At 29.9% G+C, this 18,896-nt stretch overlaps 1 protein-coding gene and 3 long non-coding RNA genes across 7 annotated transcripts; all 4 read left to right on the top strand.

The window, feature by feature from the left end:
* The first annotated feature begins 133 nt into the window (after positions 1–133).
* Positions 134–2,057, top strand: LOC124543138. The gene is made up of 4 exons (XR_006967433.1): positions 134–307; positions 563–683; positions 979–1,104; positions 1,200–2,057. It is a non-coding gene; the product is annotated as an uncharacterized LOC124543138 (long non-coding RNA).
* Positions 2,058–2,785: 728 nt separating this feature from the next.
* Positions 2,786–5,201, top strand: LOC124543375. The gene is made up of 3 exons (XR_006967456.1): positions 2,786–3,115; positions 4,074–4,159; positions 4,597–5,201. It is a non-coding gene; the product is annotated as an uncharacterized LOC124543375 (long non-coding RNA).
* Positions 5,202–9,777: 4,576 nt separating this feature from the next.
* LOC124543237 lies at positions 9,778–14,530 on the top strand. Its single transcript, XM_047121379.1, has 4 exons — positions 9,778–9,825; positions 10,881–10,972; positions 11,577–11,675; positions 12,004–14,530. Exons 1-4 carry the CDS (start codon positions 9,801–9,803, stop codon positions 12,100–12,102), a joined length of 315 nt encoding a protein of 104 aa, XP_046977335.1. The 5' UTR covers positions 9,778–9,800; the 3' UTR covers positions 12,103–14,530.
* A 1,007-nt stretch (positions 14,531–15,537) lies between these two features.
* Positions 15,538–17,004, top strand: LOC124543317. Of its 4 annotated transcripts, none has more exons than XR_006967445.1 (5): positions 15,538–15,708; positions 15,950–16,062; positions 16,188–16,290; positions 16,363–16,450; positions 16,572–17,004. It is a non-coding gene; the product is annotated as an uncharacterized LOC124543317 (long non-coding RNA). The 4 variants fall into 4 exon arrangements; XR_006967447.1 differs by having other exon boundaries at positions 16,363–16,486; XR_006967448.1 differs by lacking the exon at positions 16,363–16,450.
* The last annotated feature ends 1,892 nt before the right edge of the window (positions 17,005–18,896 follow it).

Here is an 18,896-nt window from a genome sequence, read left to right as displayed (position 1 = left end):
CTAATTAAAAAAGATTAATGCTCACTTTAAAAGTATGCCTTTACGTCGTAGTTTCTGGACGTTATCCTGTTTGATATTGATTGAAATAAGATACGCATGCGCAACTATCCATTTTTAGCTGGATCCGGGAATCCACTATCCAGTCACTCTTGTACTTGTTTCGATACTGTTAACACGTTTAATTGGCATATAATTATATTATATTTTTTATTGTAAGTTTAAAAAGAAACTAAATCTTTGCTTTTCACATATTTTATTTAGAACGTAAAAAACAGCAATAACGTCTATAGCGGTTCTTTAAAAAATCGTAAGTATCCATTTTTCTTGAAACGTTTTAAATATATTTTTTTTCAAATGAATATTCAAATATGATCTATAATTAAATGTAATAATATGACAATTGCAAAGAGAGTCGACCAATTTCAAACAATTATGAGATCATGAATTAGAAAGAAAAGTATTTTTTTTTCGTAATTTTTTAGGAAAAAATTAAAAACATTTTTTTTGTTCCCTTTTTTTAATGTATTCTTCATAGTATTGTAAAAATTGTTCTTTATTTCAGGGTTACCCTCCCCCTCCTTTTGTCAGGTAAGGAGGGGGAGGGGTGTTAAGCAGAGCAGCTCCGCGTAGCAGTACCAGCAGCAGTGCAGCAGAACAATGAATGTTCCTGATGATTTTTTAAGGTATTTTTAACTTTGCAAGTAAATGTAAAGATTATAGGAGACATGATATTATTTACAACCCAATGTCCTTAGACCCTCTCCCAGCACCGAAGAAACATGGGCTCTTGAGTACCAAAGAGTTCTTTATGAGTTAGCAATTTTGGTTTGAATTTACAGAGATACTTCTACTAGAAGAAGAGACTGAAATAAGCCTAAATTAAAATTGCTGGTAAAATCTAGATTGTTCTAGATTCTTCTACTGAACGAAGCTGTCCGTTTAAAATATATTATTTTTATAGATTATTGTGGATTTCAGGGTAACCTCTGCTTCTCATTTAATGTGAATTTAAGAAGAGGAGGGATGGTAATTTCAGCGGCTGCATAACGCGACTAAGATGTCGTACCAAGTACCGAGTAATAAGTACTTGTAACGTTTTAAAAGGTACTATAGTTCTTAAATTTTGACTAAAATATGCAACTGTATTGTACTCGTATTTATTCCAATTGCTAATAATATTTTATCTTTTCTCTTTCAAGGTAAATGATGCCGGTTTCTTCAGCATCAGTCCGTTCTACGAGCATTGGAAGTTTTCTTACGAAATTTCAATAACAAAGATGTTACATTTTTATTAGACATAAAGTATAATAAAAATATAACATAATTAAAATGTATTATAATACGCGCAATCTAAAGAGACTGGTCTGGAGTTAGCCTCTCTACTATGTAACCTCTAAAATATAATAATCAACTAATTTCTGACCGGTCAACTTAGATCGCCCGTATTGTAATTAAGACAAATGTTGCTTTGTTAAATACATTCTTTTATTTAACAAAACAACCGGTTATTACTACTATAACTAGTTATTGTGTACCTATGTATAGTTCAGGGAGGGTTTGACGTTCTCACTTGTCGATTCCCAGCCCTTGAAACTAGTAATATAGGTACGTGTTGTCAATAAATGTTTGAAATCAACATACTGTTGAGCCACTAAACATCAACCATAAGTATTGTAATTATGGTTAAATTAGTGTTAGTTGGCCGCAAGCTATTACTGTATGTTACTAATTGACAATGTATGTGGTATTCGTAAAGGATTTCCCTGCGCGTAGTATTGTAAGCAACAACGACGGTATGCCCTCGTTTTCTTCGATACTACAAAAACTGTAACGTATTTTACTGTTAAACCATAAGGTCATTAAACATCGACCTGAAATATTGTAAGGTTCATTAAATGTTGGTTTGTTAAATATAGCCAAATATTTAACAAAACAACCACTCATTATGTTAAGGTAGTGTAAGTTACTAATGAACATAGCATTGTATCATCAGCTATGGTATGCCCTTCGATAAGTAGTTTAAGGACAAAAAAAATTAAAAAACTAAATAAAATGTAGCATATGTTGTTTCATTTAATTTAACTGAAGTCATTAACCTAACTCTCACAATTGTAAAGCTAAGTAGGCTGAAATATTAGCGACATAAGATATCATTAAAATTGTTCGTGGGAAGGCTAAAATACATCTTTGACAGTTAATTGTCAATGGACGTAGATTATAAATTTTGGAGTAAAAATTTAAAATTAAATCCCTAAACGATACATATTCATATAATTAAAATCAAAGATAAAGTCGTTTGTCCAAAACAATCGTCTAGCATATTCGAATCGATCGAACAAGGTATGGTATTGTAGTCTATTGTAAAAGGACAGAAATTATGAAAGTAAATAGTAAAAAAGTAATAAGTAAATGGTCGATTTTTAGAATTCTTATAATATAGTATATTTGTATACTGCTTTTTTTATTATTTCATGATCCATTGATATTACGTATTTTTATGATTTGTGGTACATTTTGTTTTTCAGTTTTTGTAGAGTAGAATAAAAACACAATACAATGTAATACAAGCTAGATACTGGGTAAGAGTATCACCTCGTTTAAAAACTTCAAACATCGACGGCTAATGTAATATATTATAAAATTTTAAGAAAATAGCAGTTGTTAAATTCGGTATTGTATATATGTGTGTGTCAAAATAATGAACTAAATAGACGTTGTATTTTTTACGTTGGTCACCCTGCGCATTCAAGGTTTTTCAATCACTGAAAGGAGTAATAGTGTTCTGTGCTTTCAATCCCTTCGAAGTGTCAAAGTTTGCATCAACCTGTTTATTTTTTTTACATTTTCCTACCGGCATTGTACCACCGAATTTATAACTGAAAGATAAACTTCTATTACTCGATCTTTGTATTTTAGTGTTTTATTAGCCGATATTTTTACTTATATTAAAAATTATAGAATATTGAAAGTCGTATACAAATTTCTATAATAATTTTATACTGATCTTATGTAATTGTACATAAAATTATTTTCCAATTTAAGAGTTTTGTAGGCACGTTTTTAGTGTGATACTCGCCTGGGAATCGTACTCTGAAGTTGAAATAATAATTTAATTGTAAGTACGACTTTTAATACGCATACAATGTAGTTATGATTACGTATATAAATGTAATTATTTATTTGGTAATTTTTATTATTATTGAATGTATAATGAGTATTATTATAATGAATTTATTTTATAAACTAGAAATTTCTTTTCACTTATATGAGTAGTTCCATGGAGATGAAATCATGATTTTATTGTTATTAGGACTTTTAATATCAGATGGTTAATGTGTGCATTAGTTTATTAAAAAAATATAGTTATTTCTATTATTATTGCACGTGTACAGTTTTAGAAGTAGTAGTCAGCCTGTAAATTTCCCAATGCTGAGTTGAGGTCCCTCTCCCTCTGAGGAGATTAGGTGCATATTCCACCATTCTGCTTCAGCTCGTTGATGGATACATATGTGGCAGAATTTTGTTGAAATTAGACAGATGCAGATTTCTTCACGTTGTTTTCCTTCACTGCCGAGCTCGATATGAATTACAATAATAATAAATAAATATGAGAAAACATCACATACATTACTTTAATCCCAATGTAAGTAGCTAAAGTACTTATGTTATGGAAAATCAGAAGTAACGACGGTACCACAAACACCCAGACCCAAGACAACATAGAAAACTAATGATAATCTACATCGACTCAGCCGGGAATCGAACCCAGGACCTTAGAGTGGCGTACCCATGAAAACCGGTGTACACACCACTCGGCCACGGAGGTCGTCAATTATAAATAAGAGGTGGTTTCATGAACCCGCAATCATCGGATAAGATTTACGCGCTCTAACTCGTGGGCCAATCCGAGAAAAATTGATGATGTCCGTGATGCTTTTTGTAGCCTTAGTTTTAAACGGCCCAATGAATTGTCTCCGAACATATGTAACAAATAATTCCAGTATAAAAATCGTATCCAGTATGAGTATATTTCCATTAGTCGATTGTACTAGAATCACGATCGAATGTTGCAGGGCGTTACTGAGCGGAGCGGCTGTAATAATGCAGAAATGTGAAGGAAAGTTTAGGACATCAGCATTGGATTCCATACTTTTAACAGGTAAGGCCACCAGTTATAAAAAGGCTTGATATTGTGTCATTTTAATCGAGCTACGGCTAACATTTAAACACCGCAGCTACATCTGTCCCTACACTGCTATCCAAAATATGTGGATTACTACTGATAACACTTCAATCTGTATAAACACCGCATACATATAGCTTTGGTTAACGTGACGATCGTGTTTGAAGAACCTCCCCTCCCCCGAAATATTGTCGCAATTTGAAATTAGATTTTGTCAATTAAGAAGAAAATGACCTTTACTATTCGAAAGAGGTTTTAATACAAAATTTGGCTCCTTGATTGAATTTATGTTCTATGAAGTTTTCAAAGATCAACCAAATATTGCAGGAATAACATTCGTCGGTACCCAATTCAAGAATATTACAAAATCAAATTTTAGAATATAAATTATTTTATACTTACTCCTATTTCAGCTATCATAGAGAGGGGTCATTGCGGCATTAATCATAGGAATATTCATTGTATCCATGTTGGTGTGAGCCGGGACCATCGTACGCAACGGCATATAGAATTGGTATATAGCTAACAGAGGGATAAACCTATATTATCTTGTCGTTGGTACACTGGACGTAGCCATACGAGTATGACGTGTATGATTTTTTGAAAGGTAACTTAATGATAATTATACGTCTCAATACGACGTCTAAACATGTATGAGTATGTATAAGTATTTCAAGACTATCGGATTAGAAGGATCTTTTCGGATACTTCCGATATTTCCACCTCATCCCTTTAATTTCACATTTAAAACATATCAAATTGATTTAATGTGCTGACTAGAGTTATTTCATATTTTGTTGTTTTACATTTATTGTAAATAAGAATATTCGTACCTGTGAGAATATAGAAAAAAATCAAATTAACAGCTTGTATGTAAAAAACCTCTTTGCATATCGTATTCTTGGTCTCAAGTTCAAATAACTCATCATTAACTATAGTGATTTATTTAATATGACTTAGTAATATAATTAAGTAATGTTTAGTGGAAAACGGTGATGAGTTTTAATGCACGTTGCCTAAATATCTCACATCAATGGATCGACATTTCCTTTGAATTGTTATATGTACCTTATATACTAAGTCTACCATTTGTCATATATTTTTCTGTAATGTTTACAAAAAATTATAATAATAAACATAAATATTATGTAATATACATGTTGTTTTATTTAACTGCTATATTATCTAAATGACTGTTGTGATGTTATATTTCAGATTTAAATTGGCTTATTACAAATACTTAAATATGTCTTATTTAAGTATTTTTAATCAAAGTAAACTGATTATCATACTCGTACATATAAAATGAAAGACTGGAAAGTATTACTGGCATATTTTAATTAAAACACCGATTGGGATAAATTATATAGGAATATCTTACATAATTAATCGCAATCGGTGTTGGTTTTATAATGACAGTATACTTTAAATTGTTTAATTGTGATGTAAATTATACTGAGTAGAATTGACGAGTAACTCAGTAGTTACTCTTTTTACGGTCTTTCTAAGGTCTACAATATTCAGTTATAGTTAAAGTATTGATAATTGTGATAAAAATAACAGCGTACTGCGCGTACAGTGTCAGTATCGTAGTAACTTAATATTTTAAATTTGATCAATTCAATTATGGTCTCCAGTGTGATTAAATTAAAAAAAAGAAAATTTGTCGCTTTAAATGTTTAATAAAAATCCAGCACATAAATACTGCCATTTACAAACCACCATTCAAAATACTACAAAAAACACTTTTATGTAGATAAAATTTATCCAGCAATCTTACATCACTAAAATTCAGTTCCACAACATTTCGCTTAAGCATTTAAAATAAGGTGTAAGCTTTTGAAACGAGTATTCGTGTATTATGCTGGTTTTATTTAATGGACTTTTTTTAACAATACGAGGAAGTTACGATATTATTAAGAAAAAAATAAATTACACAGTTTTCACCTTGGAATAGTATATTAGATATATTGTACATATTATTTCGGTAATATAATGTAAAGAGTAAAAATATAAGTAGATATTTCGGAAAAAAAACTGTTCATGATATTAAATGTCATGGATGTGTATAAATAATTAATAAATAATAAAATTATTTTTCTAATAATAAACTAAAAAAAATTATATTGAATACGTGTATAAGCAATTCTGCGAAAATATATTTCAAACTCACTGTGGAAAACTATCGTGGAAATTATTTTTAGAACGTGATATCCCATATCAAATAATTCTTATATTAAATGCTAGCTAGTCAGAATAATATAAATATAAAATATTAGAATATCATTTATAAATATATAGGTCAGTTTTTTCTTCAGGAAAATATAGTGCAAACCAGCCTCTTTGGACGAGGTAAATCCAGGTTTAAAAAATGAATATTTGAACTTATTTTATCTGAACTATGTACATCAGTAAAATCTTTATATGAGCTTATGTTATTTAACCACTGCATCTTGAATAAAAATACTCTGATTGAATCTATAAAGTACAATGAATAATAGGTCAATGACCTTTTGACATATCACATTTTTGTAATGTGTCATGTAAAAAAGGTTTCGATTTTTATCTACATATTAATAAATTCGAAGTATGAATAAATACAAAAGTATTGTATTATGAAAGAAAATAAATAAACGATGTATATTCAGTTAAATTAAAGTTCATTACAATCAACGGGTACTAATTCACTTGAAGCACATTCTATTATGATATTCGAGTCATTTGAATCCTTTTGCATAATTCATCAGCTGTTCTTCCATACGAATCAGCTACATTCATTGTCACTTTCCGCCCGAGCTATATTACTCTACTCATTCATTTCCTTTAAATCGCCCTTACGTTTACCTCGCGAAGTTAAATAAGAAAATTGTTGATAATATAACTAGTATTTATCTGACATATGTTAATTACATTATCTGTATAACAAATGTTCTATCGGTTTTGAATCTCGCGCCAATCGGTGTTTGAACGTCGTAGTTTGTTGATGTTTTCATATTGCACTGTATTGATTGAAATAAATATAAGCACGCGCAAACCTATCTGCTTCTAGCTCACCCCGAGGCCGGGAATGTAGACGTCCTAGAGCTTGTTTGAATTTTTTTGTATTATTTGTATAAATACGTGCTCGATTCCAATGAAATTATAGTTTTATATTATTTGATATTATAATGTGAATAATAATTAATTAAGCAGACGCTTTAATAATCGTAAGTAAATATTTTTTTATTAATTAATATTAAATATAAATAATAATAATAAAAATAATATAATTTATTATAAATTATAAATATTAGAATTATAAAGAATAATATGTAATATTTTTTTAAAATCAAGTTAATATACACAAAGCATGCACTGTCCAGCAGGATTATATACAAATGCGTCATGTCAGAATTTCCCCAGCTCAAGCGTTTTTCTCGATAGCTGTCGAATAAAATGTAAACAAAGTTTATTAAGCGTTTGAAAAACTCGCGAGTACTTGACCGTACAAATTTATATTTATACATTTAACACGGAAAGCTTTATGAATAAAAGTGTTACACTTCTTGATATTTATAGAAAAAGCTGCTTCCGATTCAGACAAAAAAAATATTCATATGAGATATCAACTAACAAAAGAAACTGTAATTTATTTTAACAGTTTTTAACGTTGAACAGTTTTAAATATTCAAAATTAATATGCGATCGGATTGTATTGTTTAAGTGTCTACATATTGTAAGAAATTAACTAACTGTATATTTTAGTTGATTTTTCGAAGTATGTTCTTTAAATATTTTTTTAATAATAATAATTAAATCCTATTTTTAATCACGTATATCGTTATATATATAAATATTATAATTGGGAAATTATCTCTTTGTTACGTTCCCGAAGTAATTACGACAGTTCTATTTTAAAAGACTGCACTTATGTCTTCAAATATTTACAACAGTGACATGCCACTTCAATATGTGTATCACATTGGCATGACATTGGCAAAATAATCTGTGACCTCGTGACTCTACTTGGTGGTAGGGCTTTGTGCAAGCCCGCCTGGGTAGGTACAACCCACTCATCAGATATTCTACCGCTAAACAACAGCACGCAGTTTTGTTGTGTTCCGGTTTGAAGGGTTAGTGAGCCAGTATAACTACAGGCACAAGGGACATAGCATCTTAGTTCCCAAGGTTGGTGGCGCATTGACGATGTAAGGAATAGTTAATATTTCTTACAGCGTCGTTGTCTAGGGGTGATGGTGACCACTTACTATCACGTGGCCCATATGCTCGTCCGCCAACCTATTCCATAAAAAAAAACTCCAAATAAAAAAAATAACACGGATCTTATTTTATAATTATCATAGTCAATATTGAATGTCCCATTCTAATATTATAAGAATATTTTCTGCCACGAGTTTCTTCTTATAAATAGTTCGACTGAATCGATTTTCTTGGCTAATTAATAAAGGCTGTTTGAGTAAAGTGTAAAAATTCTATTATTTTAAGAATTAATTTCAGTTTTAAATGTGAAATTTTTTTTTAATAAGTTTGTGTCTAAGTAGAAATAGCAAAATGTTTTGTCAACCAAACTCAAAATTTATTTAAATATTCAAATTAATGAAAGGGAACAGTAACTTATATCTACAACATGTTAATATTGAACCGCCTAAATATAAAGTTCTTTATTATATAATAATTATACATAAAGAAAAAAAAACGTTATTTTATGATGTCAAAATAACATACATAATAATAATGATAATATCGTCATGGTTTATATTGTAGACATTTTTCTTCTGAAAGAAGAAGACTCTGAAATACTGGTTTAAGGCAAAACATAAGTTCGAAAAGTTAGCAGTTTTCCATGGAATAGAACTTTTGAGGGGCTCTCAAACAACCTCCACAATAGAATAATGCTGCTTGAAATAACATAAACAATTTCTATTTATGAACGTTAAAATTTCATGATACAAATTTTTTGACGGTTTTCGCGACAAGCTAAATTGCGCACTTTAAATAAAAGCTTGCACGACATGACAGATTTTAGTGATACAATGAAAATAGCTGCCTTTTATTTGGATATACTCAAAAAATATTGATAGACAAAATAAATTATTTTTATAAGACTTCCCAAAAAGTAGTGTTAGTTAGTTAGTTTTTATTCCACCATTACTTTAAAGTGCCTGACAAGATTGATAAATGAATTCTATCGATTGATAATATAATATATTATATAATATTCTATTGATAGTGCAGTGTTATGTAATTTTTAAACGATTCAATTGTTAGCAATCTGTAAGTTTTAGTTATTGTTTACCCTCTTGTTCTAAATTTTATTTTGCAGAACGAATAACGTACTGCGTATTAATAAGAATAATAATATATTTAACTTAGTATCAACATTAACTACTAGCTACTAATATTTAGGTCATTATTAACTTACTACTAATAAATAATACATCAAGTTTATTACATCTTTAGAATATAACTCTAAATCTTATATTTTATATTTGATATTAGCTTGCAGTCGTTAATAAAAGCCGGACCACAGTCAATCATAATAATTGAATTATAATTAGAAATCGAATATAAAATGAGCCGTACGATTGTTTCAGGAGACTCCAGTAAAAAGTAAATCATGGACAAGGACCTTGATGAGGAATGTATGTATTTAAACGTAATTTTTTTTATTTCTTCTCTTATAACTCATACTTACACCGAATTACACATTTAACAAGACTTGCATGAGGTGTAACAGGTGGTCTTATCACTATAACAGCTATCCCATCCAGGCTATCTTTGGCCATACGGCTGATAGTAAAATATCAATTTTGGGGGAGTTCTATAATTTAAAAATTAAGCTTATGTAACGTATCACATACTTTGATAATAAATAAATGTATACATATATAAAACATATACATTATAATAACGATTGCTTATAATTAATATAAATGACAAATCTTTATATACTAAGAGCGTAAGCCGAATTTTTGACCCAATGATTATTGGACGATAGCTGCATAAAAAATGTTTATAGCCTCATTTTGAGCGCCGTAGATGCGCAATGCATTAAAGAAGATTCTTGATTGCTATTTGCTAATTTTATATAATTTAACAAAGAATTAATTCGTGAGAGCAGAAAAAAAGTTACTGGCCGATTAGAGAATGATTCTACTATATAAAAATTTTAGTTTTAATATTTTTAGAGCCATTTTGGTGAGTGAATTGAAACTTACAATTAAATGAAATTAAAAAAAATGAAAGGTTTCAAAATTATTAAAAAATCTTTTGAATATTCGCGAAGTTTTGCGGGCGACCCACTGGCAATTGGTATTAATCATACTTTTATAATGGCCTAGTGAGAGAGCGTGTCTTATATCTAGAGGAATGATACTTAGAATAGACAAAAAATAACAGATTAAATAAACTGAGACAATAAAATTTTCCGACAGCTGAACCCGCTTAACATGATATGTACTGTAAAGTCGAGAATATATGGAACAGAGATTGTAGTCCTTGAGTTGGAATGGTTAGAATATTACTCATATTTCTTAGTTATCCTCTACATTTAGATGATTCCAAAAATTGCCACATTTCTGAGGGATGTCTATTAAAAATTGAGGGCCTAATTGTAATTTCTGTATTGCCTGTTCTGGCGTTTCTGAATATTTATAAAAAAATCAATTAGTAAGGTGACTTTATTCTATATTTGCAGTGTTCCCAGAGGACGTTCAACCACCACAGCAGGATGAAATAAATGAGGGCTTATCAAAACTCAAAAAGCTGTTTGCTGCCGTAGACGCCACAGTATGTTTAATTTTTTTTTCGTTGTATAAGGACTCTTACAAATCAGTAGTTTTTTTTTTATTTATTTAATAATGTAGAACAAAGTAAACAGAAATTTAGTATCAAATACATAATTACTCTTTGCAAATAATAAGAAATATATAAACATTAAAATGATTTAGAAATAACACATTATCTTTTAAATAAATAAATATTGCATATGTGTTTTATTCGTTTTGTTTTTTGCTGATTGGTAGATATCTGATATCTGTTCAACAACAACAACAACAGCCTGTAAATGCCCACTGCTGGGCGAAAGGCCTCCTCTCCCTTTGAGAAGAAGGTTTGGAACATATTCCACCACGCTGTTCCAATGCGGGTTGGTGGAATACACATGTGGCAGAATTTCTATGAAATTTGTCACATGCAGGTTTCCTCACGATGTTTTCCTTCACCACCGTGCACGAGATGAATTATAAAGACAAATTAAGCACATGAATCAGCGGTGCTTGCCTGGGTTTGAACCCGCAATCATCGGTTAAGATGCACGCGTTCTAACCACTGGGCCATCTCGATATCTGTTCACGGATCTAATATAAAACTTTAATTAATAAATATTTTACAGGTGATATCAATAATCGCCTCTCCCGAAGCCGGTAAAGTGACGCAGGATAAGTTAGAACAAGCTCCTCAAACATGCAAGGATAGCGTAAACTCAACAAAGGTAAACTCTTAAGAGGAAACGCTGCCGGCGTTTTGCCCATACAAACGTATTTATTCCTTTTTTCCTGGATTTCCTCTTTTGAATATTGAAACTAGATCACTGATTTTTTAACATACAAATTATGCATTTCCCTAGATCATGTTAAAATTTTACCCATCTTTTCGAACGTCTTGTAAATAAATCTAACGAATATAAGAATAAACGAAAACATAAACGAATTAGACGAAATAATTTTTATTATTATTATTGAAAAAAAAATCGCTTTTGATTCAGTAAAACTTGCAATTGTAAATATGTAATATACTGATATGATGTGTTTGTTTTCTAGACAGTGACTCCTGTGCTGGATCATGAAGACCGTGATAAGAATTTTAAAGATGCTGATCCGAAGGAATCTGGAGAGGATGATCTTGATAAACCAAATTAAATATTCGTTGTTTATGCTTCATGCATAAATGTATTATTTTGGTTTGAAATTATATTTGCAAATTATATTTTTAAAGCATTCCTATTACGAAAACTGCACATTTAATTCAAATCAAGTAGGATTATATAAGGCAAACTTTTTCAAAGTGTATGACGTCAGAAGGTATGAATATTGTTTTGTAAATTACGTCTGCGTACGTATGATTTGTTAATATTTCAATCACTATTTTGAATTTCAGTTTTACAATATAAGTCAAGTTATATTTCCAGATATTTTCAAATTCTATTAATTTTCCTAAAATTAGATCTATACAGAGTTCTTTTTCATAATTTGTCTAGCATAATAAATATGATGAGTTAAAATCATTTTGTTCGTACAATGAGTTCTTTCTCATATAGAAAGAACGCTGTTTGGTTTTTATTTTCCTTGTTTCTTATAATTACAATTAAACATTAACTAAAGTCATTTGCAATAAGATTTTGTGGCAATGCTTCATTCTAATAGTAATGTACTAAAAAACTAAATATTATGTATTAGTTGGATAGGCACTAAATAGTTATTGTATAAAAAAATTAAGTGCAGGGTCCTAATACCTGAATATACGGAGTATTAAAGTTTACAAAAAAGAAACCTTAATAAAGATATATTTAGCGAATAAGCTGTATCTCACTTGGATCTTAAGAATTTCATGAACCTTAGGTAACGTACGGAAATTATATTATTATATCATTTAATTTATAACATGTATACTCTTTTACTTATAAATATAATATGTGTATTGCTCAACTTTTTTAACAGTTTTTTTAATATGTTTTATTTATTAAGTGTTGGGTATAATTATTAAATTAACTTTTCAATTTTAAGATATATGTTAAATATTTACGTATCCATGATAAGTAATCCATAAAATTTTAATATTTTTGTATAATTTCTAATAATAAGGAAAAATTAAGGTGAAATGTAAAATTACTTTAGTTAAGATATATGAAAGTCAGGTTATAAATCCTGTTTAAATTTTTATAGATATTTATAGTGATTTTGATATAAAGATTTTGGTACATGACAACTATAAAACACATATTATTTTTGAAAAATATTTATAATCGGCGCTTGCGCATATTATATCGGCCCACAGGGTAGACCACGCAGTAAACACGCACACATACATCGATTGGAATATTGTAGGAAAGCTTAATAATTTTATATTTATTAATTAATTTATTTCTTCATTATGTCTTCAATATTAATCTTGCTTAATCATATTTTAGGATAAAGAACACGCATTTCATCTTAGTAATCTATCATACGTAGTTTAACCTTAATTAGGTAGGTACATAATATATTTAAAAAATAAAACACTATTAAATTTCACATTTATATAGTTTGTATATTTTATTTAAATGAATATCAATATGCCAATGTACACGTTCTTATAACTAATTAAATATTATTAATAATAAGACTCACAAAAACATGAAAATTAATTGGAATCATTAAATTTTAAGATATATCACTTATTCGTCCTATGAAGCATTGTCGTTATTGTACGGTAAATTAATATTTAAGATTGTAGGGCTCATTCGGCCCGACTGGGGTGTTTCCCCCTTGGTACCAGTTGAGAACAGATGCACCAGCGTTATTGATGAACAGAGTAAGAGGAGATCCAGAATATTTATATTTTTTTCCTCCTATAAGCTCCGTTAAGAATGGTGTATCTCTACCTTCTTCTTTAAATTCTTTATCTAATCCATCCAATTTGCCTGATGTTTATTCTTATCGTTCTATGAAATTTAAAGCCGTGTTGATGTTTTGGTATCGGCTTGTAACTTGTTCCGTAGGATGTTATATCAATATAACATAACTTGCGTCTACAGTCCGTCAGATAGTGCTCGGTTGGGTATGACCCACGTGTTAATAAAGTATCTTACAGATACGTTAAAATAATGGTGTAATAGTGATGTTATGTATAAGGTGTATAACTTGTAGAAGTTCTGGTATTGCGGAGTGACATTATGTTTAAGCACATTGGAATTCATTGTTTATTTTGTTTTAACATTCATCAAAACACATACGAGATAATTAAAGTAATTAATTCTCGGAATATTTATCATGTTTTTTTTTACGAGATATTCTCGTGAACAAGACATTCGTAGATAATGTCGAAATATCGAGCTCCACCGAACGAAAATAAAAAACATGGTAAATATCCTGAAATTAATAACTTTAATAATAAAATTAATAAAGTTAATTTAAAATATTACATACGAGATAGGTATAATTTTTGGTTTTGTCACATGTGAAATTTGTCCAAAATTAAATGTCTACAGTAGATATATTTGCTAAGGTATCAATTGTAAAACTGTCCTTGATGTATAATATATGTATAAATCTTTTAAATTATATATTTTAAATAAAGATGTATTTCTGACTTAGTTTTTCCTCCCTACCCATTCCTTTGGAAATAAGGTATTATTATTTAATTATTTTAGTAAGGAGTAATTATTTCCGAAAAATGGAGTATGGCAGTGTCTTGTGTACCTGAAATTACACTGACGCATGTACCCTTGAAATCAGAACGCAACAATTCTAAGTATTGCTGTTTCTTGTTAGAATATTTGATAAGTGTGTGCAGGCTTATCTGGGTAGATACCCTTATATGGGTAGATAAGCGTGCATAAAGTCAGAACCACGCACCAAATTTTTTACACTAGTAAAGAGAGTTGAAATGTCCTAGTGGTTAGAGATATAGAGCGCGTGCATCTTCAGGTAGGTACCACTGAATTTTCATATAATTAATTTGTGTCTATAATTCGTCTCATGCTTGCTCGTGAAGGAATAAATGGTGAGGCTGGTTGTCTAATTTTAACGGAATTCGGCAACCAAACCTCCACAAAAGGAAAAGAGTCGTAAGCCTAGCTGTGGGAAATTTAAAGGCTGTTACTGTGTGTACTGTGTGATACTTGTGGTTTTTCCGTATACATGAGTTTTAAGTATTCAGTATTCAAAAAAAGAATATACCATATTTTTAGTATTCTTGCATGGAATAGAATAATGGGGACAACACGCCATCTAGCGGAATGCCTGTATTGATTGCACACAAGCTAAATTTTACTATCGGAGCATATACGTTGCCAGCGCCGTTAAAAGTAACTTAGAAACGAGTCAGTCAACTTAGCAGGTACGATATATATTGCATATATGGTATGTTACAGGAACTTAGTTGAGCAAGTTATATATTTATAATAATGTTTCATGTATATAATAATAATAATTTGAATTTGCATCATTTCAGCTCTATTATTTTTCAATCAGTTATCTTGTATAGATTTTGATCTCGCCATTTAAGTTTTACCTTCGTAGTTTCTGGACGTTGATCTTGAATGTATTGATTGTAATAAAGTTACGCACGCGTCTATCTCTAACCGAACCCGGGAATCTAGGCGCTCAGGCACTTGATTCGAGACTATTAATACGTATATTGGATATTTTTCAATACCACACAATTAATAGGTATTAAATTGAATAGTAACAAAATCATAGCTATTTGTTTAACTAATTAAGTAAGTGAACAAACTAACAACTTCAGTAGCGGTCCTTTTAAAAATCGTAAGTAATATCTTTCATTGATACCTTTATCAATGGTTTTTATTAAAACTATATTTAGTATTTATTAGTTTTCGCTTTGTGTTAAATACAATGTCGTTTTATAATTGATCAAAATTGTTACATTATTTTAAATGTACACAATATTTGACACGCGACTATTAGAATAAAAACTCTTTAGATATTTTTAGTTTAATATGTCTAGGTATTTTATCAATATTTATGAAATTATTATTATTTTCAGGTTTACCCTCCCTCTCCTTCAAATAATTAAGGAGGGGGAGGGGGTGCAAAGCTGTGCAATTAATGTGGTGGTATCTGGTGAACATATGATGAAATTGCTTTTGACGGTATAAGGTATTTTAATTTTACAATTTTAATGAAGAAATTATTTAAAAACTGTAACTCAAATAATTGCGTTTTACTATTGTAATATTATGATAATTTGTGGATGAATTTTAGTAGATCTTTTTCCATTCTAGGTCCTTGATGCTGCTTCTTCGAAACCCTATGGTTCCGAGCGCGAATATTCTCAATTCAGAGACTGCGTGGGTTGAGACAGTGCTTTACGCGCAATTTGAAAAGGTTGGTTGAAGTAAGTCTCGATAACAATAAATAATAATATACAATTATTATAAGAATTATTTTTTATTCCAGACTTACTCCTCCCCCTCCTTTAAGAAAAATTCAGGTGGAGGAGGGAGTATATAACCCGCTGTGGAAATCGATCTAGAACGCGCGACAAGTATCTAACAAATACATACTTGTGACTTTTTAGATGGTATTTTATTTCTTAAGTTTCTATTTATATTGAAGTTCTTTTGTATTTAAAATATCCTGTAATAATATTATCTTTTCTCTTCCAGGGTCCTCGGTGTCATTCATCACCACCAGACCGGCGTTTCTGTGCTCGTTGGAAGTTTTCACGAAAAGCTTCAGAGACTTTTAAACTAGTATAATACGCGCAATCTAAAGAGACTGGTCTGGAGTTAGCCTCTCTACTATGTAACCTTTAAAATATAATAATCAACTAATTCTGGCCGGCCAACTTAAATTGTCCGTATTATAATTAAGACAAACGTTGATTTGTTAAATATATTAATGTATTTAACAAGACAACCGATTATTACTGCTTTAAGTTGCTAAATATTATGTACCTATAAGTTCAGGTCGCGAAAGAAGTTTTCGCTTGATGATTCTTACCTTGACACTAGTTTTATAGGTACGTATCGATAATGTTTAAAATCGACGCATTATTGAGCCACTAAACATCAACCATAATAATTGTAAAGATAGTTTAATATTCAAATATTTAACAAAACAACCACTTATTATTGTACTGTAAGTTACTAATTAACATAGCATTGTAATCAATAGCTATGGTATGCCCTTCGATAGGTAATTTAAGGACAAAAAAAATTAAAAACTGAATAAAATGTAATATACGTTGTTTCATTTAATTGAACTGTAATCTAATCAGTTATTGGTGCATTAGTCAATTTAACTGATCATGGTTATTATTTCCAATGATTCTTCTTCGAACAAGACATGAGACAATCAATTTGCGAATTATTTTTTAAATTTTATTAATTAATTTTCAAAGGACAATTATTTACAATATTAATACTTCTTGATATTGTCATAGTGCATCGAATGCGTTTGAAACTCGCTTATAATTTTCCTCTGAATGCAAATGTAATGTTATAAGATCGAAAAGTATTGATGTGCCTGTGTGTTGTTTTGCTGTTGACTGTTGCCCTAATGGCTTCTACAGCGCGGCCGAGTACAAGATTCGGTCTTCGAAATTCGAGAGGCGATTCGGATTTGAGAGTTAGGTGAGTGTCCTGAGGTTGTTTCCTATGAGATCGCACTTCGGTTCCGAATGTAGTCAGCCAATTAGCGCCACCTATACCGCTCCTGGGTTGTAGTACAATATTAATTGATGGTTTTCAATTTTTTTTATGACGATTAGATATTTGTTTATTTTTTATTTCATAAACCTCGTTATCCACAGAATTGCATTTTGTTGATATCAATAACGTAAATGTCGATATAAAAAATTATGAGAGACATAAAACGAAGGTAAAGTGAGTAAGAAAGGAATGATTATGAGAACTGAAGTAACTTCGCTTATTAGATATAAACGCATTGTCACTCGTCGTTGTGTGCCATCACATATCATGTTTGTGACAATTATATGAAATAAGTTATTTTAAGTAAACAAATAAGTAACATTTGATTTATAATAAGGAGTAAAGATTTGAATTGTTTCATGCAAACTTTCTGTGAGTTTTGTTATTAGTTTTTAATGCATGTATAATTTAAAAGGGAGAATTTATGTAGCCTGTCTGTTTAAACTAAAGTAACACTCTGTAAATATTCCTAAGGCTAAGGCATCTACTTCGTTTCGAGGTAAAGGCGTCTTGAAGGCTTGTCCGATTTCTTGATTGCTATTAATATAATTTCTTCAATTAAATAGCAATATCAATATATTGAGTGAAAAAGTTACATTTGAATTAATTAAGTTTTTATCGCAATCGCATTTGCAAATACAAATAATAATGTTTTAAAGTAAATGATCATTTCTGTTTTACTATTTTTATTTACTTAATAAGAATACGACTACGCTTTGGAATATGTAAGTACCTAATACAGCTTGTGCGAATATTATGCGTTAATAGAATTCAATCAAGGCAGAAGAAGAATAACTGCACTAAGTTTCAGTTTAATAGAATGAATTGCTCAGACATTGGATATGAACAAGCATTTACATGTGAATATGAAAAGACAAATTTATTAATGGTTATTGAGTTTTAACTAAAAATGAAAACAGTAAAATCTAGACAAACAAAAATAAAACGACTTCTAATTTGCATATATTTAAATAGTTAATATTTTGAAATAGTCTTAAGATTGGATGGAACAGATATATTTAAAATCCACAGTAATTTCGACATTGAAAGAACTAGACATTAAATATATTTATTAAATTAAACATTTATATTTGAATTATATCACTAGACAGAGGAACGACATTGAGATACATTTAGATAATAATTTGAATTAAATTCCTTAAATACTAATTAATTACTTTTATAATGGTAAATGTTGTCACATGATGCTGCACTCTCCGTATGCCCCCTTTATGTTACTCCTACATTTAAAGTTGTTGCCGTAGTTATATCTGAATA

The sequence above is a fragment of the Vanessa cardui genome, chromosome Z (genome assembly GCF_905220365.1).
Source record: "Vanessa cardui chromosome Z, ilVanCard2.1, whole genome shotgun sequence".
NCBI classification, from domain to species: domain Eukaryota; kingdom Metazoa; phylum Arthropoda; class Insecta; order Lepidoptera; family Nymphalidae; genus Vanessa; species Vanessa cardui.
This window is presented reverse-complemented; position numbering and strand designations above follow the sequence as displayed.